This window comes from Corvus hawaiiensis, chromosome 1, assembly GCF_020740725.1.
Source record: "Corvus hawaiiensis isolate bCorHaw1 chromosome 1, bCorHaw1.pri.cur, whole genome shotgun sequence".
Classification (NCBI taxonomy): Eukaryota; Metazoa; Chordata; class Aves; order Passeriformes; family Corvidae; genus Corvus; species Corvus hawaiiensis.
Window position 1 is genome coordinate 95530261 of NC_063213.1, and position 27489 is coordinate 95557749.

Sequence of the window (27489 nt, forward strand, 5' to 3'; positions counted from 1 at the left end):
CAAGGTCCCAGCTGCTCCCAGCAGCTCTGGGGGTTGTGTTCAGTATAGGTCAGGGATGAATGGCTGCCCCTGAGCCCCCTCAGCGAGTACTGGGGAAGCAGAAAACAGGCCACAGTGCTTGTTGTGGAGTTCATTTAATTTATACAGTGACTGTCAGCAACATGCTTCACCCAGGCAGCAGAACATAGCAGGACTCATGGCAAAGCTCCACCTGCAGCTATGCTTTGATTTCATCCTTCAGTCTGCAAACACCTCTGTGAATACCCACCACGTCCACCTGTAACACAGTGAGTGCCCAGGGCCTGCCCAGGTGCAGCACAAGGGTCCCTGTGCCCCACGCACGTGCCCATTGCAGTGTGCAAGGTACATGTAACTTTCTCACCTAATTTTAAGCAGCCTGGCACCTCGAGGCATTTCCTCCTTGCTTCCAGGTTAATGAGTCTCGTTATTGTTCTAATCTGTTCATACACAAATACTCGGCTCCACTGCGAGAATCAAACACGACAGTCACACACAGCACTAACACACACCACACTGCTGCTACAGCTACATCGAGTTGAGGAGTGCAAGGAAATATTGACAGCTCAGACAGGAAAGAAAGCAACAGCTAATGCAGGGACACACCACAGAGATCCCCCTGCCACAGAGCTATTTTAGTAAGATTGGGCCACTGCTCTCTCTGAAAGGGCTCCTCAGACCCTGAGTGTACAGAACAACGTGAGTCACTGGTACATCCACCTGTGCAAAAGCTGCCTCCACTGATGCCAAGCCCACACAGACACTATCTGATGTGCCTCAAAGGCTTTGGTTTTAAACCAGAAACCCCAGAAGTTCCACTGCCAGTGGCAATACCTGCAGTGACCAGTGACAGTCTGCACCAAGGCTCATCCCTCCCCATCCTGCCCCCAGGCCACAGTCAGGCAGCTGAGTCCCAGCGAATGAGGACTCCCCACCACTGCCTCCAGCAATAAGAGGGAGAACAGCCCTCACTATTCCCGAGCTGAGGTCTTTGGGCCTTTTCTCCATGTCCCCTCAGCACAGCTGCATTTCTTTTCTGCCCTGATCAGCTGCCAAGGAATGCACAATACAGGGAGCACACGACTGCACACCAGACACCTCATGCACTTGGTACCTTTGGGAGTAAACTTAAGGAACAAAAAGTTTCTGTGATCCAGTGTCGTTACCCCAGAACGTCAAAGCTTTTGGCTTGGGGATGCCATGGTAACGCTCAAGGGTGCTGCAATAAGTTATTGTCACTACACATGTGACTCGGACACACGGGGAGGGGTCAGTCACACCCTTGGTGTTGGGGAGGGTCTCACACACACACACACACAACGTTTAACACTGCTGGTGTGGGGAGGACTCAGTCGTCAAACCTCCCCTCACGGATGATGTCAAAGGAGAAAGGGAGAAACTTGAACCCAGTGCCAGTGTAGAACTTGTTCTGGAACTCAATCCTGCAAGAGATAGAAGAGTGATTACTCATTAAAATCAATAGGAACAATTTGCAAGAACTCCATTAAAAGTAGGATTATTGACTATAAGAAAGCAAGCTTTAAAGAGAAAAAGAGGTATTGTAACATAATGTATCTTCTGGCATAACCCCCCCATCCATGTGTGATGCTTCTGTGTGGAGCAGAGAGCTGCCCAGAGACTTTGATCCCACCCTCAGAGACAATAAAAGGGCAACAGGAGGAGAAGACTGGCCCTGACCGCCGTGTCCTGTGAAGCACAGGGAGCAGACACAGCATTTTTTACACCAGCTGCTAAAGTTCCCTTTTTCATTACCACAAGCCTCAGCCACGTGACACTGAGCTCAGACTCCCCCACCAGCCACTTCTGTTTATTCCCTGCAGCATATTTGCACTGGGACGTGCCCGCCAGCTCCAGCCGAGCGTTAGCTCAGCCCCATTTGCTGCTGCCCCTAATGAACTCGAGTAAAGAAAGGAATTATTCTAGAGAACTGCCCAATAGTCAGCGACAGCCAAATAGGGACAGGGAAAACTAATCCCCTGACTCCCAGCAAAAACAAGCCCAGGCTTCACAGACACTTTCCCCTGCACAATCTGCTGGAAAACAAAGTCTCTGCAGGCAGCAAATGACAGCAAACTGGGGAGCATTTAACACAGCTCAGGAGAAGGGTTTTTTCGGCAAAAAAGGACAAACTTGAATTATTTTTCTCCAAGTGGGGAATCATGGCAAACTCCAGAGCTGCTGGATTCAGCTAGCAAAAAGTGATTTCCCCACAGAGCCCAGGAGGGAAACGCTCAGGAAAACCAGCTTTAGCTTGTATCTGCTGCTGCCTCACAGGCCAAGGGATCCCCAGGATGAACAGGATTTTCCGTGTGGGAGGAAGGGCTCCTTGCCAGTGTGCTCCAGTTTTTCAGGAACCCTGATAATCTCTGTAAGTATCCTGTGACTAAGTAACTGTTCTGTAAGCAAAGGGAAATGAGAGGCAGAGGGTTGGCTATCTGAGTCACCCAAGCTCACTGTGACTGACATGTTAACCCTGATGATTCACAATTCCAGCTGGCCCCAGCATCCAAATGCTCCCTTTGGACATTCCTTTACAACTGGCCACAACTGGAGGCCTGACAGTGGAAGAGAGGCTGCTCTAAGGTTAGAGAACTAGCGAGAACAGTGTATTTAACCAAATAACAGTAAACAGTCAGTGGGGTTTTCTGCAGGTGTCTCCAGGAACACCCAGAACCCAGCAAGAGGCACTGCTGTTGCCAGGCTCACTGCCTGTCACGTGTCCCAGTTTACTGCTAAACCCTCCATGTGTCTCCCATCAGTGACCAAGTTCTGCACAGAATTTATAGACAGTGGCACTATCAGCAAACAGCCCAGGAGTCCTCTGGCAGCAGCAGTGCTCCAGGAAACCCACTCTGCAGCTTTTTGCATTAACAGTTACTGTCAGTGTTTGTCAGAGTGTAGCTCTGGGGTGGGTTTTCCAACCCCACAGAGTCAGGGTACGGACACTGGAAAACCAGGCAGCTCCAGTCCCATGAGCAGGAGGCAATGGGAACCCCAACTGTCACTCGGTACAACTGCAAACTCCCACTCTATGTTTGCGTTCCTAAAGACAGAGCCTGGGGTCAGGTGTAAACCAGGCACACCTCAAGGACAGCACACCAGACAGACAGAAGCCACTGGGGTGTCTGTACAGAGACTGCTGCAGCTACTCCTTCCCAAAAAGGACAGAGGTATCATATCTGTCACCATGGGATATTCCATCCTGCCAGGATGGACAGGAGACTGTGGCTGCCCCTTGGAGCAGTAGCTCCTGTGGCCACACTGCAGGCAAGTGCTGGCTTGTGACCTTTACAAAGGAAAATCAGATCCTGCAGGTGAGTGAGCACCTGGACTCCACCATTCCCACTCTCTGGACTGGGAGTGGGATGCAGCTCCAACACACCCACGCCTCTCGGGATGCAGCACTCTGAATCCAGTTACAAACTTTTTCTTTTGGGCACAGTCTGTTTTGGCTCACACTAGAAGAGGTGACTATCTTAAAAAGGGGGAAGCTGCTTTAATCTGAACATTCAAACTGCATCACTGAAAAGCAATATATGGAAAGGTTAAATATTTCAGAAGAGTTACAGCAAAAGAAGCTGACAGTACCACAGCTCAGACACATACAGAGCTGCAGTGGAGCCCTGATTCACACCCTGCAATCCTGGCAGCAATCCAGAGTGCTGCCTCCACCCCAGAATGGCCTGAAAAGCCCAACCTGCTCAAAGAATGCACACGGAAAAAGCACAAAATAAACCTCCCTCATTTGGGACTGCCAGGCACAGCATATGGAACAACCTTTGAATTCCCTGACCAGTAAAACACATGCTCAATTCCTCCTCCTTTCCAGGAAGGTTGAACCACCCACTCCTCAAATTCCTGATAGGTGACTCTTCTCCCATAGCCAGAGAATCCCATCTGCTCCTCCCAGGACAGCTGTATTTGACCTCCACTCTCCCTTCCTCTTCCTAAAAAGGGAACACCTGCCATTGGAACACCCTGTTTTTGGTTCAGGAGCAAAAAGGAATGTGAACAGTGTGCTCTTTGGAACCACTGCAGGTGCCTCCCTGTGATAAGCAACACGCAGCAACCCCAAAATCATTTTAGCAGATCACTTGCAGTCTGAAATAGAACCTCAAACTAGCTTTATGGGCTCTGAGCCTGAACAGATTTTTTCTCAGAGCCTGTGCATGGAGGGCTTGCAAGTATGAAACACATGTTTAGGGAAAACAGCATTTTGTTAAGCACTCCAGTTCCACAACTGCCCTGCACTGGTCTGCACGGCCGGAGTGATCCGTGCACTCACTGCTGCTGCCCCTGGGTTTGCCTGTTTGCCATTTCACTGACCATATACAGATGGTTTCTTAATGGCCCTTTAGGGAAAGCCTAGCATTGTGAACCATGACCTCCAGCTCACACCTGTCTGACACTCAGGTGTCTGAGCCATATCTGGAAGTGCAGTTTGTGATTATTAACACAAGACAGGTCCCCCCCAAAAATGTACATTCTGCTCCATGGAGCCTGTCTAGAGAGCTGCTCAGGGCTGTTCCCCTGCTGCTGCTTAGAAACGGCCATGCAGCTCCACAGCCCGGAGAGGCCAGACCCTGGAAATCCTCTAATCCTCAAGGAATTGCAGAGCAAACCCGCCACATCTGGAGTTACAGCACTGCTGCCCTCTGCTCCTCTTGGACTGCTCTCAGTGCCCAGCAGGGTCTGCAGGGCTCCCGATGTCACTGCTGGAGTGGCCCAGCACGGCGACAGCAGGGAGAGGATGAGGGAGCTCTGGCCAGCCAGCAAGGAGCTCTCGAGTGAGAGCTCCAAGCAACTGCTATGCAGGGTTCAGGCTGGATGCCAGGAAAAACAGAGGCACCGTCCAGCAGCCATTTCCAGGAGTGCCCCCCCGGCTCCCTCGGCACAAGATGGCTTCGCCCCAGGATGCCAGGATCAGCTTGGCTCCCTCAGCTGCAGAGACACAGGTGGACCAGGACACTCCAGCCTGCACCTCACCAGCTGCCAAGGGAGAGGGTAAAAGGCCAAAGGTCTCCTTCCCCACAAGCAGGGGAAAAGTACAAAAAGGCTGATTTTATTCTGGGGTTGTTTTTAGAGGCACTGGCTTCCTTTTGCACTTACAGAACTACTTTCAGAGAGTGCTCCCAACCTTTTTTTCCCATTTAAGCAAGACAGAATATTTATTGTGATCTTCAGGGACTTCCCTTTGCTCTAATGACCCCCCCTGCCCAGGAAATCAGCAGCCTGAGGAGGTGGCAGCAGCCTGAACCCCACAGAGGCACAGACTCTCCTACACTTCAGGCTGAGAAAATCCCACTGCCAGTTGCTCCTCTGATCCCACCAGTGCACTAACAAGGGAACCTGAAGTGGAACAATGAACATTCTTAAACATGGATTAGAGAAAGCTCTTGAACACTTGGGAGCAGAGTAATTCCTTCTGCTTTGTTGGCTGCATACACAGGAGCTTCATGATCACAGGAAAGGGACTGCAAAAGCAGCTTCCAAAAGTAAGACCAGCAAAAACTCGCTGCCATCCCAAAGTACCTCAAAGGCAGAAGGCAAAGCCACTCCTGTCCAAGGTAAGGTTTTACAGCGATGAACAAGAGCATGAGAAGGAACCTGCAGTCAGTGGCTATTGCACACAAAGGACAACAAACACGGGAACCAGGGAAAAGACCAAGAGATGGAACGACAAAGTCCTGCTGAAAGCCACAAAGCACACTGCTCCAGCCAGCACAGCCTCCCCAGTCCCTGGTCCCAAAGCTGTGGTACTACAGCTTTAGTCCTTTAGTGCTTATTTCTAAGCAGAGCTCCACAACTTAAAGCAACAATCAGGGAGAGGTGTTTTACTACAAACAGGATTGATATCTCTGACCCTTTTAAAGACTTTCTGCCTTCTAGAAGACGGCATTTCTGCACAGTCTAAATGACATCAAATTTCTTGTTATGAAGAGCTCTCCAAGTTTCTGGATGTTCCAGTAACTCACCAGTGCAAACGCAGAGCGTGGAGGAAGGCCGAGAGCCCCTCCATGACCAGCAGAATGGCCACTGTCAGGGTGGCAAAAGCAGCAAAGATGAAGAAGAGGCCCAAGCCTCCCCCCAGGCTCCTCACGCTGAGGCCGATGTGGATCACCATGGTCCAGAGCACCTCCGAGAGCTCTGCCAAGAGAAAGGGGAGAAGACTCGTGTCAGCAGAACAGGGAGTTGTTTACTTATAAAGCAAAAACTAAAGCAAACTCCTGCTACAATGAGATGGAAACTGAAGAGGAACAAGAGCTTTCACAGCCAAGTGTGTCAGGACATTGCCTCCAGCTGTCACACAGGCAGGGCAGAGTCCTTGCTCAGCAGCTCTTTGCTTTATTCTGTGATTTTGACTCCATTCCTCCCATTCAGCAGAGCTGTGGGAGCAGACCCTGGTGCGTGGAGCTCACTGCTCCCAGGTAATGCACACGCAGCACTGTCCTGTGCCAGCTGGGCCCCGAGAGGCCTCTTGTGTTCCTGCCTCCCACCTGCCCGGGCTGAGCAGGCACAGGACCCAGGGCTCAGCTCCCTGAGGGACACTCACGTGCGTGGGCCAAGCTGAGGGCCCAGAGCCTCAGATAGGACGCGGTGTTGGAGATGCAGCCCAGGCAGTACTCGATGGTGTGGATGGCCTGGTACACCACGGTGTCCCCAAAGTCGAACTGCAAAGGGAACAGAGGATGAGGGGAGCTGGGAGCGTGGCGTGGGGCGGCCAGGCAGGGGCACGGGCAGGGGAACTGCTGCTATCACCAGGGACACTGTGTGTGACGCTGCACACTGACACTGTCTTCTCCTGGTTTAGCGCGCCAGCTTCACAAATGAAAACTGAATCTTGTCTTGACAGGTTTTGCAGAATGACAAATGCTGTGATGTGAATACTGTTTTCTCATTCTGGCGTGTGAAAGTCAGATATTCCAAATTCATCCATGGGCTTAGCCAGGAAAAGACTGTTCAGCAGAAGGTGGTGGTGGTGTGCACTGCCCGGTAACCTGGAGGTGCTGCTATGGGAAGGAGGCAGTGCTCCAAGCTGTGTGTGCCTTTGCTACAGGAGCATTTTGCAAGACATGAACCTGCCCTTTTTGAAAGCAAAAATAATGCATTAAGCTATCCTGAAAAAGTCACCTCTGTACACCATTCACTGGCAAAGTCTCTGTGTCTTGGTAATTTTCTGCAATAATAAAAGAAGAACTTACAAGGAAGTCTGCCATGTAAGGCAGTTTCTTATTCTGTAGCTTGGGAAAGCATTCCCTGCATTTTGGATTTAATCCGTGCTTCAGAAACTGCTCAGATTTAAGTGAACATGATGTTTTAAATACATCCAGTGACTAATGCTCTAGGCATGCACACAAAGCTATTTATATTCGTAATTCTTCCCTAGCATATCCAAGGCAATAAATATTTCAAACAATTCAGTTAAATTAGCTGTCAAAAGCCTAATCCTTTCTCCACAGAACATGAGCTGTGAAGTTCTTCACTAAAGGCTGCCCTAGCCAACAGTTCCAGCTCTGGACACACGAGCTGACCGGCAGGACTGGGAATCTGGGAATTGTTGAAACAAAGACCTTTCAAAGCTGAGTGCAACTGCCAGAGAGAGCGACCACTGTGCCAGGAGCGGGAGCATCGGGATTGCTGTGGCATAGTCCCTGTGGATTTACACATTTTCCCCAGGTTCAGTGAGACATCAGGTACACCAGAAGAGGACCCCCATGCCCCCTCCCTTCCCCAAGTTCCACACAGGCCTGTGCACAGCAGAGCTCTGAGCAAACCACTCTCAGCACAATTTTCAGCAGCAGTGGCCTGGTCAAGCTGTTCTGATTTCATGCCATTTGTATTTTTTTGTAGTAAAATTGGTTACCTGATAGTGCTGAAACCTACACTCAATCCTGCATCAGTATTAAACCCCCCATTTTACAAGTGCTTATGGATGAGCAGTTTCTAAGAACGGAGCTTCTCTTTTACACAAAGCCTCTGGCCAGTTCAGTTCTTGAACTACATGAAACTGGACTGGCCGTGCTGTGTTTGCTCTGGGTCAACCAGCATCATCCTTAACATGGCAGATAGTTTGTGGGAAGAAATCTCTTTACACATTTTGCTGCAGCACAGAATTAAGAAAGCCACAACATAAAAAACCTGAGATTTCTTTGGAGGCTCAAAAGTGAAAACTTTTCAATTTCAGACCTCCAGCTGAACAGTTTCCCAGGTAACTGGGAACAATCTGCAGACAGGGGATCAGACAGACAAGCTGTATAGATGAAGTAATTAAAAGTCTGCTGATATATGTATGTATGTATGAATTAAAAATGGCCTTTAACATGAAAACAGCGAGATCTTTTGGAAAACAAAATGCTGTGACATAACAAGTTCCATTCAGCACGCTGTACACCGATGGGAAATGGCCCAGGTACACATGAATGCAAAGCTGCTGTGCTCTTACCACCTCGTCCTCTGTAGGCTTGAAAACATAAATTTACATTTAGTGCAGTGTTTTGATCACATTAATCATGAACACATTCAGCAATTCCCTCCTACGCACGCCACGGAAAGCAGTAACACATCCCATGCACTACAGAGGCAGGATCTGCTGCAGTCGTTCAGAGCATCAGAAAACTCCCCAGCTACGTGAGACTGACTGTTTTTCTCCTCTCCCGGAGGAAAGGGAAGTAATTAATATTACCCCCATCAGTCAAAATGAATATATAAACAAAATTTCAGTGCTGCAGAAACACAGCCCCTGAATTTCCACTGGCACGGGAGAAGCAGGTAACATGTGGCACCTGGGAGTGCTGTGCACCCCTGAGATGGTGGCTCTTTGGGGACAAATACAGCCACATCTCCCAGGATATACAAATGCTGCTTTTTCTGGATTCCTGGGAGTAACCAAGAGACAGTCAGTGAGAAAACTGCTAGGAAAAGACTTCACTGGGAATGTTGCTGTTTAAACAGCCTGGAAATGAGTAACTACAGTCCCAGTGAGCTCATCCTGCTGCCGAGTGCAGTGCCCTGAGAGCGAGGATGCTCAGGTGCTTACCTCTTCCCCCTCCTCAGAATGGGTAGATAACTGGTCATGTTGAATGATCTCAGCATCCTCCTCCGTTGGGCCATTGCCCACCCGGATCCCACCAAAGTTGTGCGTGCCCTGACACATGCAGAAAAGAAAGAGCAAAGTGTTGTTTGGGTTTTAGTGCAAAAGTGCAGGTTTCTCATACTCCATGTGCAGCAGCAGCTCACAGAGGAAAACAAAATATTAAATATTAAGGCCCAGATTAAGGCAGGTACAATTCTATTTCCCAGCTTGGATGGGAAAGGTGCTGATTCCTGCTGGGGCTGGGGAAAAAAAAAAAGTCTGTCTGAGTGAATCCTTGGTACATTTCTACAGTGTAACTGCAATCATGAGGACAATAAAGGCACACCTCTCAGAGGACATTTGCTGGCTCTGACATTCAACAGCCCCACGTCCTGCCCAGCACGGCTGGACAAGCACCGACACCACTGCTGGGTACTGGATCAGGTCATGGAGCAGAACACAGACACACACACGCATGCTCCCACCAGCCTCAGGCACACCGACACCACGCAGAAAACCAGATCTTCCCCTGCTTGGGAACTCTACGTTGTGCAAGCAGGTCCTTTTAGAGACATTTGTGCTGACATTCAGCATCTGACCCTCAGCTGCACCTCCAGGATTCCAAAGGCAAAAGAACAACACACAGACTGAGCTGAAATCGGGAGCAGTTCCCCACCTGACCCCTGAGTCTGAGCCCTAGAGAGGCAAACGACAACACCATAAATATAAATAAACCCTGTGTCCAGCTTCAGCACTGTCTTGGGTCACCTGAGACACAGGATGTGACCAGGCTGACTTGCCACATCCAGACTGCAGAAGTCCAGGGATGCCCATGCAGATGAAAAGAGGCTGAAGGTCCCCTGACCTGGCGCTTGCAGAGACCAGCAGAACAGCTGCTCTGAGTTCTTCTACCTCCTTTGTCCCTAGAAGCCTGCTTTTATTTCAGGCTGAACTGTAAATTTGCCCAAAATGCCAGATATGAATTAGAGATTTTGTCAGGTTTCTAAAAACAAATTAGGTAGGTGTTTATGCTCTGAAAATAGAAATACAATTTTAAAACCCCCCATATTTACAACAAAGACAATGCTTTTATTAGGACTCTCAGTATCTCTGAAACACCACAAGTCACTGGTGACTCCTGTCAATATTCTATTTATATATTTCTAGTCTGTGTGAACTTGCACTTGAGCAGCTTTTCCTCGCACTCCACTCAGATCCATTCCCTGTAAACCATCCTAAACACAGCTCCAACAGCTCCAATTGTTTACTTGATCCTTCTAAGCACACTTCACACAAGACCTCCCCTCGCAGCTTCCCGATGCAGATGCATTTCATACGCTGGATGGATCATACACAAAAGATCCATTTTCATTTCTGACATTTCCGTGAGGAGACTGAAATGTCAGGAGAGAACCAGCTGACATGTCCCTCCCAGCACCTGTGGCACCTGGAGAGCAGGATGTGCTTCACACTGTCGGTGAGATTCACACCTCCCAGTCAGCCAGGCAGATTCAGAACTAAAATCGAGCTGAAATAGGCAGCACTGGGGAAGGGACTAAGTTCTGGGGGCTGCCACAATCCTCACCAGAAAGCTCTGGCAGCAAAGGGCCATCTGTAGGCTTAGAAACACGTAAGTCAAAACAACCGCCACTGAGAAGCTTTTTGTGCACAGCCATTTTACAATAATTTCAGGCCGAAGTGTGTACAGGACAGATGTGTCACAAATCCATATGATTACTGACATGGAGTTGCTGGAGGCCATCACATCACTGTGTGTTTGGGAACATGTAATGCAAACAGAAATGCTGCACTGAGAAGAATCCTAATCTATCTTAAACAAATACACAAGCCAAAGAAAAAAAGGGAATTTAACATGGGGGGATGTGGTAGCAGGAAATCCTGTGCTGCTCTGCAGGTTGGATTCAGCAGCACTCCTGCAAGGAAGTGTCTCTGTGCACACACAACTACCATCCTCCAGCCTGGGTGTTCATCCAGAATGTATCAATTTGGCTAAACTTTGCTCTTTCCAAGAGAAAGTGTTTTTCACCCTAAAGGTGCACTTGCCATTCCCTTATGAAATTCAGATACATTCCATGCTCCCTCGATAATCAGACACAAAGCCAACTCCCATCTGTAATGCATCAGGCGAGTTTGAAGTGCACTCACTGTTGCAGCCGCTGCTGCCTCGAGCGCCTGCGCGTTCGTGCTGCCCTGGGCCTCCTCGGGCTGCCCCTCCTGGGGGTGGACGGAAGAAGAGAAAGGGAGGAGGAAGAAAACAGAAAGAGAAAGGGAGACGAATGGAGGGGACATGGGAAGATGAAAGATGGTCAGAGAAGGGAGAGGGAGTGTCTGTAACTGAACTGATCTTTGACTCGCTGCACATCCTCACAGCGCTGCCACACGTGCAGGGAGAACTCGCGCGTCTCCGCATCTCACACATGGGTACTTTACAGTGCAGCTGGGAACCTACAGAGCACCCCAGAGCAGACAACCTCTACAAGAGTCTGTAAGTCTCTTTTTCCTTTTAACTGTTATTTTTTATCATCCAAGCTGCTTTAACAAAGATAGCTGAGAAGTCTGCCAGCCAATTCCATCTCTGTTTCCCACTGCCAGCCTAGCCCAGCCACAGAAGTGCATCCAGCAGCCAGTGAGACTGTTCCTAAACCAGCTGCCAAAGCCTGAGCCAGAGACACTGTTCTGATCATTACCAACATAAGGGGTTTTTAAAAGCAGGTTTGATGCTGGATCCAGATCTGGGAAGCAGGCAGGCCACACTCTGTCTCCAGTAACACCCACCTGGTATGCCCAGGAATATGCAAAAACACTTTACAGGTTTCAATGCAGTGTGAACCCATGAATCCAAGCTCAGGATGGAGAACACAGCTTTTCAACCAAAAACAGTTTTCACGTGTAAAATATAAAAGGGAGTCACCCACCAAGTGTTTTCTCCTTAAATACTGCTGGCGAAGGACCAGGGGTTTGGCTACCAGCATCCACGGCACACACAGCAACGCTACCACCACGAGGAAGCACTGGAGCCCTTTCTGCAAAAGAAACAAGTCTCAGGTAATTCCGCTGCAGCCCCTGCTCAAACACATGCAGAACCCAGCAAGAATGGCTGAATTCCCAGTATGTGGATGCTTCACTACCTCTCTCTCTTCTGGGAACAGCAATTAAGTACTTAACGCCTGCAGCTGCCACCTCTGACTGAGCACAGCATTTAATGCTGAGACTGGGTGAGATTAGGGAAAAATTCAAAAGATTCTGCAGGGAATGAGAATTTGGCAGATGTCTGATACTGCTGCGAGGAAACAGCGTTGGTGTCTGCGCCAAGCGGAGAGGTATCCCATTGTAGACATGGGACAATATTCCTAATTGCTTTCCACTATTAATCAGGATCCACATGTTCTGAAGCCACAGATGACTTATGGTCAGACAGATAAAATTCCTGGTATAGAGATTATTCCTTCCTTCTTCAACATTACACAGTATCAACTTTCAGAAATGCTCTGTCACAGTGGAAGAACGTTTCATGCTTGATTTCACAATTATGACAAGGTTAATGAAACACTCCAGTATCATGAAGCATCTCTGATTCTGTTCTAGCAAGAGCACGCACCTGCCCACTATAAAGCATCTTATTACTGGTGTCCTCATAGGAGAACAGAAACATGTTGATAAAGTGTATTAAGAGGCTCGGTGCTTCCTTGGATGTGTGAGCATCGTACGCTGTCCACTTGTAAAAGATGAGAATAACAAGGTATCCAAAGAGGGAGGACATGAAAATCATTTCTGGAATAAATCCGAGGTATATGTTCAGTGGCTTCTTAAAATAGCTACAGGGGGAAAAAAAAAAAAAAAGAAAATTTATATTACATTTGGTTAGAATTAGGGCAAAAGCTTTTAATAAGAGTCTTTGGACAGTGCAGGGGCTCAGCAGCTCAACAACTGCTGGGCCTGGAGCACAGGAACTGCCTGACAGGCACAGTTCCACACACAGCCAGAGACAACTGCACTGCACCTTCCATCAGGAGGTGAGGGCTGACGGGCATCTGAAACCAACACACACGCGACACACGAAGACATTCCACTGCCCCCACCATGAGAAAACCAAAACAAAGCACTCACATGTGGTTGAGGAGACTCAATGCAACACCAAAGAGCATCTGGAAAATGCCAAGAATCACAGACATCTTCATCTTAAAGGAATTGAGGAAGGCCAGCTTATTGCTGGCAATATTCCAGATCTGTGAAAAACAACACCTAGTCAGACACCAGGGAAAGGAAAACAGGAGAAGGAAAACACTCCCTTCAAGCTAAGCAGTGTGAACCAGTCAGGAAGTGTGAGGCTGAAAAAGCAGGTTTTTAAAGATGTGTTTGTCCCACGGGTATCTTTTGGGGAAATGAGCAGACAAGTTTTCAGCTGGGAACAGTCTTACAGCAACTGAGCCCACCATTGAGCAGGAATCAAATGTGTTTTCATGGTACCTCAAAGGTGCAGGAGAAAAGAGGCTGTATCCTTAACTGTAAGAATATGATAATCCATCTAAAGGAACAATTACACACAGCTCTGATTTCCTGCACTTCCTCTTTATGTGGAACCCATACAAGGTTTGTTATATATTACAAGCAGGGTTAAGAGCAGAGCTGTTGATGCAGGCAGGTACAAAGTGACAGGATTACTGGGAAGTGTACATTTCCAAGAGTGACTGAAATAAGAGATTAACAGCTTTCCCCAGGGTAAAAAAGTAACTTCAGAAAGTGATTTTCAAGTCTAATCAGATTTGATTAAAGCACTGCAGGTTAGAAAGGGTGAGAAAGCAGCCTTTAATGGACCTCAAAACAAGGGTCTCTATCCCAAATCTAGCACCTCAGTAGGAATTCTATCATTCAGGAGTATTCCCACCATTGATGGACTTGCTAAGGGAATGGCTGGGCTGGGGAATCTTTCACAGAACTGTGAACAGAACAGGTACTTCTCTTTCTGCTGACACAGAGGATTCTGCCCAAAAGATGCAGAGGAAGGATGAGCTCTTACCGGGTCAATGCCAAACGGGTAAGGCCCACCAAACACCCCCGGGACAGCAGGATCCAGCTGCAGCAGGGGGGTGGTCTCCAGCAGAGCATCTCTGTTTGGGAATAAGATTATATAAACATTAACAAAAGCAATGCCACCCTCCTTCTGTAAAAACTAACAACACTCCTCCCTTTTGAGAGCAAGGAATAGCTCAAATTGAGAGAACATTAAGGTTCTAGAACCTGGATGGTTCTAGATTTTCCCAAATTAATAAAACCCTGTTTCTTGACCTTTTACTCAGCGTCAAAAGAAGACAGGTGCAGGGGACAGGAATCTTGAAATGTCTATGGGGAAATAGGTGAGAAACTGCAACTTTGTAAGTTTTCTGGGGGAAAAAAAAAGGCTGTTTTGAATCTTGGCACATTTCATCCCATTTACACCCCTCTTCTGAATCTACCTGAGAGAGAGTTCAGAAGTTTTTCTTTTCCTGAGTTGGGAGGACAATGGGGAAGGACAAGTCACCTGCTTCTCACTGTCTCTACGAAGTTACCAAGAGTTTACTCACGACCAGTTGGCTTTATTGAACATTGGCCGGACGCTCCAGGAGGAACCGAACATGTTGAGGGACTTGGAGAAGCAGTCGTTGTAGATGAGGCCTGTGTACGTGGAGAACAGCCCCATCAGCAGGATGATGTATCGACCACTGAACACCATGTTGAACATCTGGTGTGAAAACCCAAAAAGCAACAAAGAAAGTCCATGAGAACAGGGAAGGTCCCTCCTAAAGCCAAACCAGGGGAATCAGTCTGTTGTAGGACAAACATTGGCCATATCAACCGAGAGCCCAAAGTCTCTGTTCCCCCTTGGCAGGGGTTAAGGGTGCCTGAGGGAGCATGGCAGCACAGATAACGAGGATAAAGGGGCAGTGCAGCTCTCCATAGGGAACTTGGGATTAGCTAGAGAGGACAAACTGCACTGCACAGGCTGATGCAACTCCCAGCTGGCAGCATGAGTTTGGAACCAGGAGCACAGACCCCGGCAGCCTTCTCCAGCTCTGCCAGTGTATCTTAACTCCGGTTCAGCTCCTGTCAGCCCTGAGCTAGCAAAACCCACCTTGAGTAGCAGATAGGGAAAATGCTGGGGATAGGATATTTACATACAGAAACTGGGAGGTTTGCAGTGACTGAACCCCAGTATGATCCAGCTAAATTTGGGGTGATTTGTTTACACTAACTGACCTACTACACTTGATAATTTCATTCAGAAAACTGAAATTAATAATTTCCTATAAATATCCAAATGGAAAACCAAGGGAACTCAATACTATTATGAAACTACACTACTCAGTGTGTGTGTGCTCTTCAGGCCTGTCCATGTGCTTCCAAAAATTCCAAAGGAGGAGTAATGGGCATTGTCAACTCAAGGGCAAAAGGATGGGAGTAAACAAAGCTCCAAGGTTTTGTTTGAAATGCAAAGCTTCACCTCATTGTCACTCTTCTGGGACAGAATCCGGCTTTCCCTCACCACCATCCAGACAGCAATCAGAGTCATCAGGATTCCATGGCCAAAATCCCCAAACATCACAGCAAACAGGAACGGGAAGGTGATGATGGTATAGGGCGCTGTAAGGGAAGACACAACACTCCCAGGGCACTGTGTGTGAGTCAGCCCAGATTCACCACGGTACAATTCAGGCAATACAGCAAATATAATTCCCCAGCTTCCCCTCTGCTACTGAAAGCTGCTGAGTCTCTACTAGAATTCTCCATTAGAAACTTCCACACAGGACGGGCAATACAGATAAACATCATGACTAAAGAATTTGAGACAGAAGTCTTGGACTTATCCAAGTGTGAATTTACCTGGATTTATTTCCCGATATGTCCCAATGCCGTAAGCATCAACAATGTTTTGAAAGCCAGAAGTAAACTTGTTGGTTTTGTTGTACGTGGGTGGGGTCTGATTGGTTTGCATCCTGTTTAAAATAGATGGGACAGTGGATCCACTGTGCTCCTGTTTGAGAAAAACAAAGGGAAGATCAGCAAACCCACCCTTGGAGCACTGGAGGACAAAGTACAACACAGCTGTCCCGTTGGCATTTGGAAAACTGCAAGCTTGAGTGTTTGCAGTGTGCTTGCACAATGAGACACTGGAGCAGCTGAAGAACGCTGCCAGGATTCCACTGCCCTCCACTTTGTGTAGCAGGAGTAAAGGTGAACATTGTCTCCGTAGGACAGACAAGAAAACAAAAAGCAAGTGGAAGGACTTAAAGAAATCCAACTCTCTTGTCTATCTGAGCAGAGGGTGAGTTTGCCAACATCCTGGAGAGCTCCTGCATCCAGACACTAGAACTACAGAGCACAGCCAGGGTAACTAAATGTTCCAAAGGACTCACACATGGGAAAATCCTCACCATTCCAGCATTCACCTGAGCTTTAAGCTTCACACAACACATTTGTTACTACTTTTATCTCGAAGTCATCATTCCTGCACGCTAAATAAACTGTCCTCTGTGAGGGCTGATTCCAACAGCCCAGGGGGATGGTGTTCGGAGGCTCACAACACAGAAAAGGCAATGAATCCATGCGGTGATGCCACAGCTGACTGGCACAGCAGCCACTCACAGTGCCTCTCCTGAGAGCAAACTGGATGGAATCGAGGTCAGCAACAGGACACCACACTTCAGCAATCAAGCACTTCTGTGTCACGTCGATGTTGCACAGGTTCAGGGTGTGGTAAATCGCCTTCATCTTCCGCACTTTGATGAACCAGACACGGATGTTTTTAGCAGCCGCCTGCAAAACCCTCTGGCGATGATCCTCCGTTTGGTTCAGCACCTTTCAGAGAAGCAGGAGAAAGACGAGACCAAGTCATGGACCAAAGCTCAAGGTGCACCAACAAAGCTTTACCCACAGAGGATGAACGAGCAGCCTGCTCCCCCCACCAGGCATAGGCTGCCCCATGCCTGCAGTCTACGCCGTAGCCCCCATATTAATTAGTTCTGCTGAAAGGCTTAAGGGCTTTTTCCAGGGACGCTTTCTGATTATTAACCTCCTCCAGCTCCAAGGTCAGTGGTTGTTTCAAACAATGAACTGTGCCAAGACCACAGGAAACAGTTTTACCTCCACCCAGGTTAAAAGAGCAGAGAGGAGTTCTGCAACTAACAGGTTTGCTGCCTTGAGAAAACACACAAATTACCCTGAAAGACTTGTTTACTGAAGGGAAATGGAGAAAGTGTTTCCTACTGAGGGTGTTTTCCAACTGGAACATATCAAACTCAGGCCAAGTCAGATTTCCAGAGTGGAAAGTCTTAGACTGCAGGGAAAGTGAGGACACAAGGCACATGCAGATTACAGCAGTTACATTGCTTTTGAGTTCTTGCCTACTTTAAACTATGTTTTGAGCTACACTGCACAACTCACAGCTTGAGACAGTTTCTGTATCAAATAAGCAGGTCAATTCAACCCTCTTTCCTTTTAGTTTCTGAACCTTAATTAATTTTTTCTTGATTTTTGTCTCAAATCCCTTAAATCTTTCTACATTATCACATACTGCCTTTCTTCCTTGAAGCAAGCACCAGGTATTTCAGAGGTGGCACCCACAACATCTGGGTGCTAATTACTTTCTACCAACACTCAGGCTGCTGCACAAGAGATTAGCTGTAAAGCAGAAGCTCTTCAGGACAGCACAACATTAAAATATAAAGACAGGCAGGAAAAAAAAGAGCTAAGTTAATGTTAGCATTGTTATCTCAGCTTGGAAAAATGTTTAAATGTTTCTAAAGTACTTTCAGATGACATAGGCAATTACACAACATGCTCTCAAGAGCCGGAACACACAGGATATCCCTACACGTGTGAGTTCCTCTTTGCTCCCTGGTATGGAGTTCTCTGTACTTTCTTGTATATAATGAACTGCTCAGCCTTCCAGAAAGATCAAACCACCCCATCCCAAACCCTGACACGGAAACAACTGAGCAGTCTCCAAATATCTCTCTTGCACTGCTGATCTCAAGCTACGCAAAGCTGAAAACATGGTCACCTAATAGGGGCAAAAATCCTCCTGTTTTAACAGGATCCAAATATACTTTTCAACCATATTATTAAAGAAAAAACCAAATAAAGGTCATTGAGCCCAGTTATTTTACCATCTGAAGATCATCAATTCTGGTATTGACACCAGAAGCCATTTCCTTCCGCTCCTGGGGTGTTTCTGGGCATGGGTAGAGGGAGGCCCGGAACCTGGAAGACAGGGAAGCACCTCAGTGACAGAGATGGAAAGAAGATCAGTTGGTCAGGGGTGAGCCAGAGGCACTTTAAGAGAAGCTTCTGATCAGCAGAGACTGCCAAGCAGAGCTCCAGACTCTACATCAAAGGGATGCAGAAGTTTGCTTTAGGCCAAAGCAGAAGCTGAGTACTAAAGAAAACAGAAGTGGGAGAGAATCCTCTGCTCCCTATGCTGCCAGTGTCTCCAGGCACTGTCACGAGGCTGGTCAGCCATCCAGCTGAGGGGGGATGCTGTCATGCCAGTGCAACTGCTGACAGAAGCAGTCACTGTTGTCTCCGCTGTGAGAATATCCCATTAATGTCCCATCAGGCCTGCCCCACAAATCAACACTTCCTTGGTTTTTTGCATTCCCTAGCACAGCAGTTGTGTACTTTGAGCATTACAGGCTGGAGAGTGGTGAGTGTGACTGTAAAACATGTTTCAGTTACTTATGGCACATTTTGTTTGCTGTCTAAATATGTGCTCCTGCAGCCACTGCAAAACAGGGAGTTGAGAAATATCGGTATTAAGTCATGTCAGTGTGTTTCAAATAATTGAGAGCTGCCCAGCTGTCAGACTTTCATACCCTTCACAGATCTTCTTGACTCTGTTCTTCAGCTGGTCACCTTGGAAGAAGATGATAAATACAGACTTGTGCACGTAATCCCCCTAGAACAATAGAAAGAATTGTAGAAATTAGCATTAGATAATTACCAGAGTTCTACTTTTCCTTTCTCTGGGTCTGCACATCAGAGCTCAGATCTGCACAGCGGGTCAAGAATGTACCTGAGTCACCTGAGTCACAAAGAGAGCAATTTTCTCAGCCTCAGTACAGAATACCTGCACTGTATTTGTGTTTACTGAAGCAAAATGCCCCAGATTATCCAGTAGTGATTCTATGCAATACAGCACATGGGAAAACCTGGTAAGATCTCCAAAAATAATGAAGATGCAACGAAGTATTTATCAGCACTTAGCGCAGTCAGCTCACCTACAGAATCAAGCCAAAAGAGTGAATGAAGATAAAACAAAGTGGAGTTTAACTAGTGTGGTTCCCAGGGAGGCCAGAGGCACATTCCTTGCACAGCTGTGTCCGTGGGGGCAGTCAGGGCCCCTTTCCTGCATTTGTTGACAAGTTATTGTTCTACCTTACTTAGGAAATTTTAACATAATGTTTCAAGAATAATTACATTAGGTGTAACCTCAATTTAAGGAAGTTCTGCACAATAAGAACAAAGTCTCTCCTAGCTGACAGATGATTCCACAGGTCAGCTACCAGGGGTTGGTGGGACAAGGGAATGCATCAGCCTCACATGAGAAAGAGAGGCTGTTACTGAGCTTCACCTCCTGGGTCTGTGTTCCAGGGCAGCCCACACACAGCCTTTACCAGCTAAGAGCAAGGGTGCCCCAAGTTTGGGCAGTGCCCACTGGTTTGAGCACAGAGGACACTGGGGGTAACACCAGGCCAAATCACAACATTTACTGTTTATATCTGTACTAATGCAAACAGTTCTAAGGTGTATGTTTAAACTATTGATTAGTGAATTAAGAAAAAAACGAAAGGTTTGAGTTCAGAGAAATGAACTTCAGATGTTACACAATGCCCATGTCCCAAGAGCCTCTTCCAAGGAGGATCATTAATTATTCAGAACTGCACTTGTAGTTTGGGCCAGAGAAACCCCTAAGCCCTGCCACAGTCTGTGTTTTGAGTTGTTTTCCCCCTTCCAACAACATTCCCCATCCGGCCTCCTGATTTTGTATTAATTAAACAGGAAAACATTTATTGATGAAGCACAGAGGTTGCAGCAGGTGCTGGGATGGACCTCACTGAGGGACAGAGGCTTCGATCTATAGATCCACAGCTCTTAGATCCTGCTACACACCGGAGGCTTCTGCTGCTGTACCCAAGAGTCCCTTTACCGTGACAGGGTCCTCCAGTGGGTTCTCGATCTCTGCCTGGCGCAGGAAGACGTTCCCGCGGCACACGCGCCACAGCATCCGCTCGAACGTGGGGATGCGCTCGCGGTTGATCACACCAGCCACGAACCTGCAAGGGGACAGCACGGCCTGAAGGGCTGCACCTGAACCACCTGAACCACCTGAACCACCTGAACCACCCCAGGGCCTCGCACCCAGCACACGACGGCAACCGGGGGTCAGCGCCACAGCGAAAGCTACAAAAATCTGGTTTTAACATTAGTTCTTCAAGCAAAATGCAAGGTCCTCTAAATACATGGAGGTAACACACAACAAAACAACTGCACCATAGCACAGGCTCTGTTTTTTAACAGAATGAAATAATCTTTAAAAAAAAAAAAATCACTGCTTGTAGAAGAAACAAACGCATTTAGATACACAGTTTCTAGCCTTCATTTCCCTACAGTCCTGGTACATTGGCTGCAAGGGTTAGAGCAGCCACGTCTGCCAGTGACTGTGTCCTGGGCTCATGCTTCAGACCTCACTGAACCAAACCCCCACATCCAGATAAAGAATTGCACACACACAGGGAAGCCTGGAAGCAGCTGATAAAGAGGATGTAGAACTATACAGTTATTTCAGACCATTATGTGCCCACAGTAGTTACAACTTTCAACAAAGCTGTGAGATCTCAGAATGTCTGAGGAAAGCACCAGACAGACTTACACAGAACAAACTGGGTTAATTCTTTGGTGCAAAGAGAAACGTGTCAAGCATAAACATGAAATGGGAAGTTAATATGGGCAGGAAAAGAACAGAGAGCTGGTTTTAGATCAGCTTTCAGCTGCTTGGTGTGGAAAGTTCCACAACTATGCTCAAATCATTGTGGCTTCCACAGGCTGATAATCCCAAATCCAGGAATCCCAAACTGCAATTACCCGAGTCGGAGTGGGGCACCTCTTCCCATCTCGCTCGGCTCCAGCAGTGAAGAGGATTCCTCCAACAGGTCTGGATCCGCCATCTGCTGATGATGCAATTCAGCCTGAATTCACAAATCAATTAATATCTAATGAAACCAGTTAGTGGCATGCAGGGAATGAGGAGCCAGGAGATAGTTGGGGGAGACAAAGAAAGAAAGGAAGAAAGGAAAGGAAAGGAAAGGAAGAGCAAACATAAGACAGCAAAAAGAGGAACGAGATGACAGAAAAGACAGCAAGAATCACACATGGAAGGAGAAAAACAAGAGGAAAAATGGAATGGCTCAGCAGGGCTTCCATACAAGAAAGGTTTGAGGATTGTTGCAACAAAGGGGCTGAGAGATATATAAGTCTGAAGAAAGGCAGAATTCAAAAAAAAATTCCAAGTTTTAAATACAAGTGATGTTCCCAAGAATCATTTTTAATGGCACAAACCAGAGAAACACACTTGAGTCATGTATTTCCCCAGATATTAAATTAATTTATCCTTATTCATCGTATGGTTCACCACCAGGCACACACACTGCTTAGGGCAGGCTGGCAACATGGCTCATCTCTTGGCCAGCCAGGCATTAAAACAGGACAGTTTTACACTGTCCTTCTTTGCAACTCATTTGCAGGCTAAAATTCTTAGTAATATGGCTTGTAAGTGTCAGAAATTCAGGTCAAGGATGCTCAGATCACATCCTCTTGTGCACCATCTTCACACTTGTTCAACCCCGCCTCACACTTAGTTCTACCTCTGCAGCTTATATAATGAAATGCCAAAAATTACAGTTCCTGAGAACAACCAGAGGGCCAAAGTCTACCCTCTGTGGTATGCTCAAGGTCTTTCCCACAAAGCCATCAAGGGAACTTGCTAAATCACACTGGAAGGCAGAGTTTGACCCAAGGACACTTCATATCCACACACACACAGAGCACAGCCTTGCAAAATCTGTGGCAAGTGCAGTTAACAGCCCCAGTCTCTGTATTTGGGCAGTAGTTGTGTCAGAATGAAAATCTCTCCAACACTTTACCTGCTTGTCAAATAAAAGTGTTTGCCATATACAAGAGAGTTTTTGCAAGGCTGACACCAAATGCAGCTCAACTGCTTGTACACACACTTGCTGCAGCTTAGGATGTAACATGAGGGAGGAAGCTCTTCATTCAGCTTGGAAAGGCACCACAGGGAATCCCTGATCCTTTCAGCTCTAAGGCAACTTGTTGCAACATCAAAAACTGAATGAAAATTCAGTTCATAGAGAACACAACTAAAACAAGAAAGTTTGGTACCTGAAAACGAAACACACACACCAAACATCCCAGCAACTGTTTGACATCTCAATTTCAGGATGTTGAAGAACACTAAGTTACAATTTTAAGAGGCTTGTATTGTATTTCCAGTAATCAAGACTCTGTCTGCAGTAATTTTTTGTGACGTGCTGCACATTTTAGCAGATGACTCATGAAAAAGGAAGGACAGCACATGTGACACCTTTGGATTTGCCCCACCTGAGAGATAATTTGTTATATATGTTTAATACTAGCTTGGCCCATTTGTGTCCTTTATTCAGGACAAGTCCTGCTTAGAATTACAAAACAAAACAGTTTAGAATAAATGTGGATTAAACCAGTTTTACTAAAAGAGAATGTTCTTTTGCAGGGATTATTTGCATTATGAATTCCATGTTCCTTAAATTCATTTCTCAACCATTCTGCTTTGATGAGCACACGCTTTCTAGAAAGGAAAAGGCACAGCAGCAGCAGCTCTGCAGCTGGAAGGATAACTAGAGCACTGCTGGGGGATTTAATAGAAATAAAAAATTGAGACTATGTGGAAATGGAGGAGCTATCCAGTTCCAGTGCAGGAAAACAGGATTCTGGGAAATTTACTTTGAAAATGAGTTTTCACCAGCAGTGAGTGAAATGTCAGAGTTATTGTGGAGTATTTTTTACTACATGAGGTCATTCAGGATTGGAATCCCCCAAGCATTTCCATGTCAGTAATCAAGAAGCAGAGTTTTCATTATTAAACATTTTAAAATTGCTTATTGATCCCCTGATCAGCATCCAGATCAGCACCTTTCACCTCAAAAGAGGTTCATTTCCTCCACTCATGATTCCAGTCCTGCCCAGGGATGGTTCTTGCCCAGTGCAACACCATACAATTCAAGCCCCTTCCAGGTCACAAACAGGACAAAAATCAATGTTCACAAGAACTAAAAAAAGATTCATGTCACCACCTAACTATTAACCCAGAGCCAGACAGAAGTGACAGATGTAAAGCAAACAGAGAAAAGCAGATGGCAGAAGAGTCAGAGGGAGGAAGAAGGGACTGCATGCCATTAACCGTTACTTTTCCAGTCTTCTTTTACGCTCAGACTCTAGGCAAAGCTCTCAGAAAAATCTCTCCAGCTCATATCGCTCTTCATAAGCAAGGACAAGAAGACTGAGAAAAGGAGCATAATCATCAACATGGTGTGTTGGAACAAGAAATGGCTGCTTGGGCTGGAATGGTCACAGGAGGAACAAGAGGACATTTTGCCACCCTCCCTCCCCCCATGTTCGAACTCTGGAGAGTAAACGTCAAGCACGAAGGAATTGGAGAGTCAGCCATTTCTTGTGCAACTCATTACTATGAATAACATAATCTTAATTACAAGTTATTGTAGTCTTCAAGTGTTGAAAGTGCTGTGCAATGGCAGCATGGAGAAGGGGAGCATTGGCCACTCCAGGATGATGAGCAGAGGCAGTTCTGGGCTGCTCGGGGCTCGCCCCGGCTGTTTGCTGAGCACAGCATGAACTGAGACAGGTTTAAATTGTCCACACTTACGTTTCACTGAACATCACCTGTGAGCTGTTCCGTTTGCTTTTACATAGAGCAGCACATGTTATTTGGTGTATTTTGTTTTATTACTACAGAAAACAGTAATCAAAGAGAAGCAGAACACATCTAAGCTTTCTGTGGCTGGTTTGTGTAAGGCTGTGGGTGACCTGACATGGACTGTTTAGAAAATTGATTTTAATCTTTAAATTTAGTTTGATCCCACTGCAGCTGAACAAGAGGAGTGGGCAGCCCTCACTGGAGAGGACAGTAATTAACAAGGCCAAGTTGGATGGGACTTGGAGCAACCTGACCCAGTAGAAGGTGTCCCTGCCCATGGCAGGAGGGTGGATGGGGATGAGCTTTAAGGTCCTTCCCAACCCAAACCAGTCTGGGATTCATTCTCAATACAAAAGTGCTCAGGACTTGGGTTTACATGATACTCAGAACAGGCAGTACTACTTTAACACAGTAAAGTAATGGATTATCAGGTTAATCCTGTTTGTCCAAGGGACACTTTGAAGTGAACATTCAACACTCGAAGACAAGGGGTTTTTTGTACTGAAATCAACCCCACAACCCAGTAGCCCTCACACCAACAGCAGTATCTGTGTCAGCAGTGACTATGACTGGCACAGGACCAACCTTGGTGCCTGAACAGGCAACACCTCGTGCCAAAACAACAACAAAAAAAACCGGTTAGATAAACGGCCTGAAGTGTGCAGGAGTCCAGCTCCACTTGACAATAGCCCTTGTAAATACCAGGAGCCATTTCCGTTAAGAATTCTTTGATCAAATCCTGAGATTAGAGGAAACAGGACATCTACTCGGCAAAAACACGTCCTGAAAAACATATGGGAGCTCTTTGAGAGAACTGCCAAGACTCTTGAGATACTTGGGCTTTACAAGGAAGGGTTATGTCTTCTCTCAGGCAGGATTTATGTCGGTGCCATGAACGACATCGGAGAAGCTCCTCTCAGGTCTAGTGAAAGTTGCCAGTTCCTGGCCCAGATGGTATCTGACAAAATGTCGAAGACTTTAAATGTCAGCTCTGCTCCACAACTGACCTCTGAGAGCTTCAGGGTTTGATCAAAGGCTCAATTCATTAATTAATTAATCTATTACTTCAGTGGACTTTTTATTATGACCCTGATGAGTCTCCACACAACACTTTAAAGGCTGAAGAGAATTCAGCTCGATCGTAACTCCTCTGCACGTGCACCGAAGAGACTCTTACCCATTCGGGACACTGCTTGCTGTAGCACCAAATTTTGGGGCTGTTGATGTGCTTTCAGAACTACTCACACCTTAATTATTTTACACAATTTTTAGACAAACCCTTGCTTAACTAGAACAAGCCCAAATCAGCATCGTAGGAGGTAAATCATGGGTGTGTACTGCATGAAAAATGGAAAACAATTTGTGCGGCTTTCTTAAATGAAGCATAAAATGACCCTGCTGTCCAAAACAGCAACTAAAATATATTTGAGAATAAAAATGGTAATTTCTATGAGAAGAGCCAGCTCCCCAAGTGTTAAACCCCACTGGTATTCTGACCTCATCAAAAAACTGCTGGGTTTTACGCAGTATAAATTTTAATTCTGTCAGCTCCAGGAAGTTTCTCTTCAGAGCCTCCTGGTTGGTGTTGATTTCTTTAAGCTCATTTTCAATTTTCTCAAAGTTTGCCTGGAAGATGTGAAAAGGAGAAAGAAAAAGGACTTTAAGCAATTCCATAAGTAAGTGCTGCTCAGTCTATCAACCCACAGAAGCAGGTGAGATGCTTCACATCCCCACCTAACTTGCATGGATTTACAAGTGCATCTCCAGCCTGCTGTGGCACAGATCCAGATCTGCCACATCTACAGGCAACTGCAGACTTCTCACACTCAGCCAGATTTTTATGGACTGGATTGATAAGAGTTTTATGACTCACCACCATAAATCATGTAGTTCCACCAGTTTTTGGCTCATTTCAATGGTGAAATTCCTATTGAGTACTCTCACCTCTGTATTTGGACAAACACAGCCAGCCCACTGTGTGCTGGCAGAACTGCTTCCAGGGACAGCTGGAGACTGAGCTAATGCCCTCCTGCCACTAAATTCTGCAGGCATTGACTAACAGAGACAATTTTCCCTGTTTCCGTCCAGAGTCCAACATTAGTTGAGTCTTAACACATCATTACCTCCAGGTCAATCATGTCACGTGGAAAAGGCACCTCCGGGTTTTCACCGGTGTCCATGATAGGAATGTTTGCCTTTTTAATCTCCTTCTCCACAAACCCTGCAGAGACAGCATTAAGAGTGTTAATTACAAACACTTCAGTGTCAAACAGTTACCCCAACCTGCACCTGGCCCCAGCAGCAGCTGATTCCTTCACCTCCTATTCCAAGATTGTCTAACTTGGCCAGTTATCTTCTGAGGGGGAGGTGAATCCCTGGAGGCAGCGAGCCGTGCTCCTGCCCTCACCCCTCTGCTCGGATCCCAACGCTGCCCTGCAGCTTCAGCCTGCCTTGACTGGGTTTTTTTTTTAAGCAAAACCTGCAGAGTCAGAGCCACATCAACCCTAATGGGAACGTACGGAGCTTTCGGTCCATCTCCTCGCACCTCCGGACCTCATTGACGAATTTACGGTGGAACACGTTCACGTCGGGGTTCAGCTGCAAGGAGAGACACGGGACTCAGCAAACCCCCTACCCCCGGGGCCGAGCCTCCCGGCAGCGGGGCCGGTGCTGCTGAGCCCCAGCGGGGCCGGCCGGGCTCCCGGTGCTCCCGATCGCCCCGGTCCCGCGGGCCGCGCAGGGAACACTCACGTCGCGGAACTGGACCTTGCCCAGCTCGCCCAGCTCGCTGACACAGCAGTACGCTGCCTCGGACTGCAGGAAGAGCTGGGCCAGGGTCATCTCCTCGCTGCGGAACAGCTCCCCCATGGCGGCGCCGCTCCCGCCGCGGCCTCTGCGGAGAAGGGCCGTGAGAACCGGGAGGGGGCAGGGACTGAGGCCTTCCCGCCCCGTCACAGCCCGGCTGCACCTGGACCCCACCCCGGCCCGGTGTCCCCGTCCCCATCTCATCCCATCCCATCCAGCCCCGTTCCGTTCTGTTCCCCCCCATTACCGGCCGCTGACACAGCTGACACTGCCGCCGCCGCCGCCTGACCCGAGCGGGCTCCCGTCCGCGGCGTCACCGTCCGCGCGGGGCGGCGTCACGCGCACGTCTCCTGGCGACCGCGCACGGCCCCGCCCCGGAAGTGATGGTAGGGGCGGCCCCGCGCGGTGACGTCATGAGCGGGCTCATGACGTCATGTGACGTCACCGGGAGCGTGTCCAGCGCAGTGACGTCCGTGGCACAGCGTGAGCGAGGAGCAGCCCCAGATCCAGCCGCTGCTCCCACTGGGAG

At 47.5% G+C, this 27489-nt stretch overlaps 1 protein-coding gene across 8 annotated transcripts; it reads right to left on the reverse strand.

Annotated features, from left to right (window-relative positions):
* Positions 1-118: 118 nt before the first annotated feature.
* Positions 119-27310, reverse strand: ATP6V0A1 (ATPase H+ transporting V0 subunit a1). Of its 8 annotated transcripts, XM_048316690.1 has the most exons (23): positions 27208-27310; positions 26907-27048; positions 26675-26753; positions 26279-26376; positions 25653-25781; positions 21251-21354; positions 20316-20442; positions 18982-19064; positions 18277-18370; positions 16754-16966; positions 15992-16142; positions 15612-15751; positions 14695-14852; positions 14151-14241; positions 13241-13359; positions 12732-12948; positions 12049-12156; positions 11279-11347; positions 9077-9184; positions 8483-8500; positions 6593-6710; positions 6015-6186; positions 119-1460 (listed from the first exon to the last, which is right to left on the reverse strand). In XM_048316690.1, exons 2-23 carry the CDS (start codon positions 27021-27023, stop codon positions 1367-1369), a joined length of 2607 nt encoding a protein of 868 aa, XP_048172647.1. In that variant the 5' UTR covers positions 27024-27048; positions 27208-27310; the 3' UTR covers positions 119-1366. The 8 variants fall into 8 exon arrangements, with proteins under 8 accessions (XP_048172647.1, XP_048172608.1, XP_048172637.1 ...); XM_048316651.1 differs by lacking the exon at positions 11279-11347 and having other exon boundaries at positions 21251-21333; XM_048316680.1 differs by lacking the exon at positions 9077-9184 and having other exon boundaries at positions 21251-21333.
* Positions 27311-27489: the final 179 nt, after the last annotated feature.

What these genes read in the sequence shown, in the direction of transcription:
- ATP6V0A1 (XM_048316690.1), bottom strand. Translation starts at nt 27,023, where the DNA reads ATGGGGGAGCTGTTCCGCAGCGAGGAGATGACCCTGGCCCAGCTCTTC. An exon ending in GCAAGGTCCAGTTCCGCGAC is followed by an intron (nt 26,754 to 26,906) that starts GTGAGTGTTCCC and finishes CTCTCCTTGCAG; the next exon opens with CTGAACCCCGACGTGAACGT. An exon ending in CCTCAGCTTGGCCCACGCAC is followed by an intron (nt 6,187 to 6,592) that starts GTGAGTGTCCCT and finishes TTCTCTTGGCAG; the next exon opens with AGCTCTCGGAGGTGCTCTGG.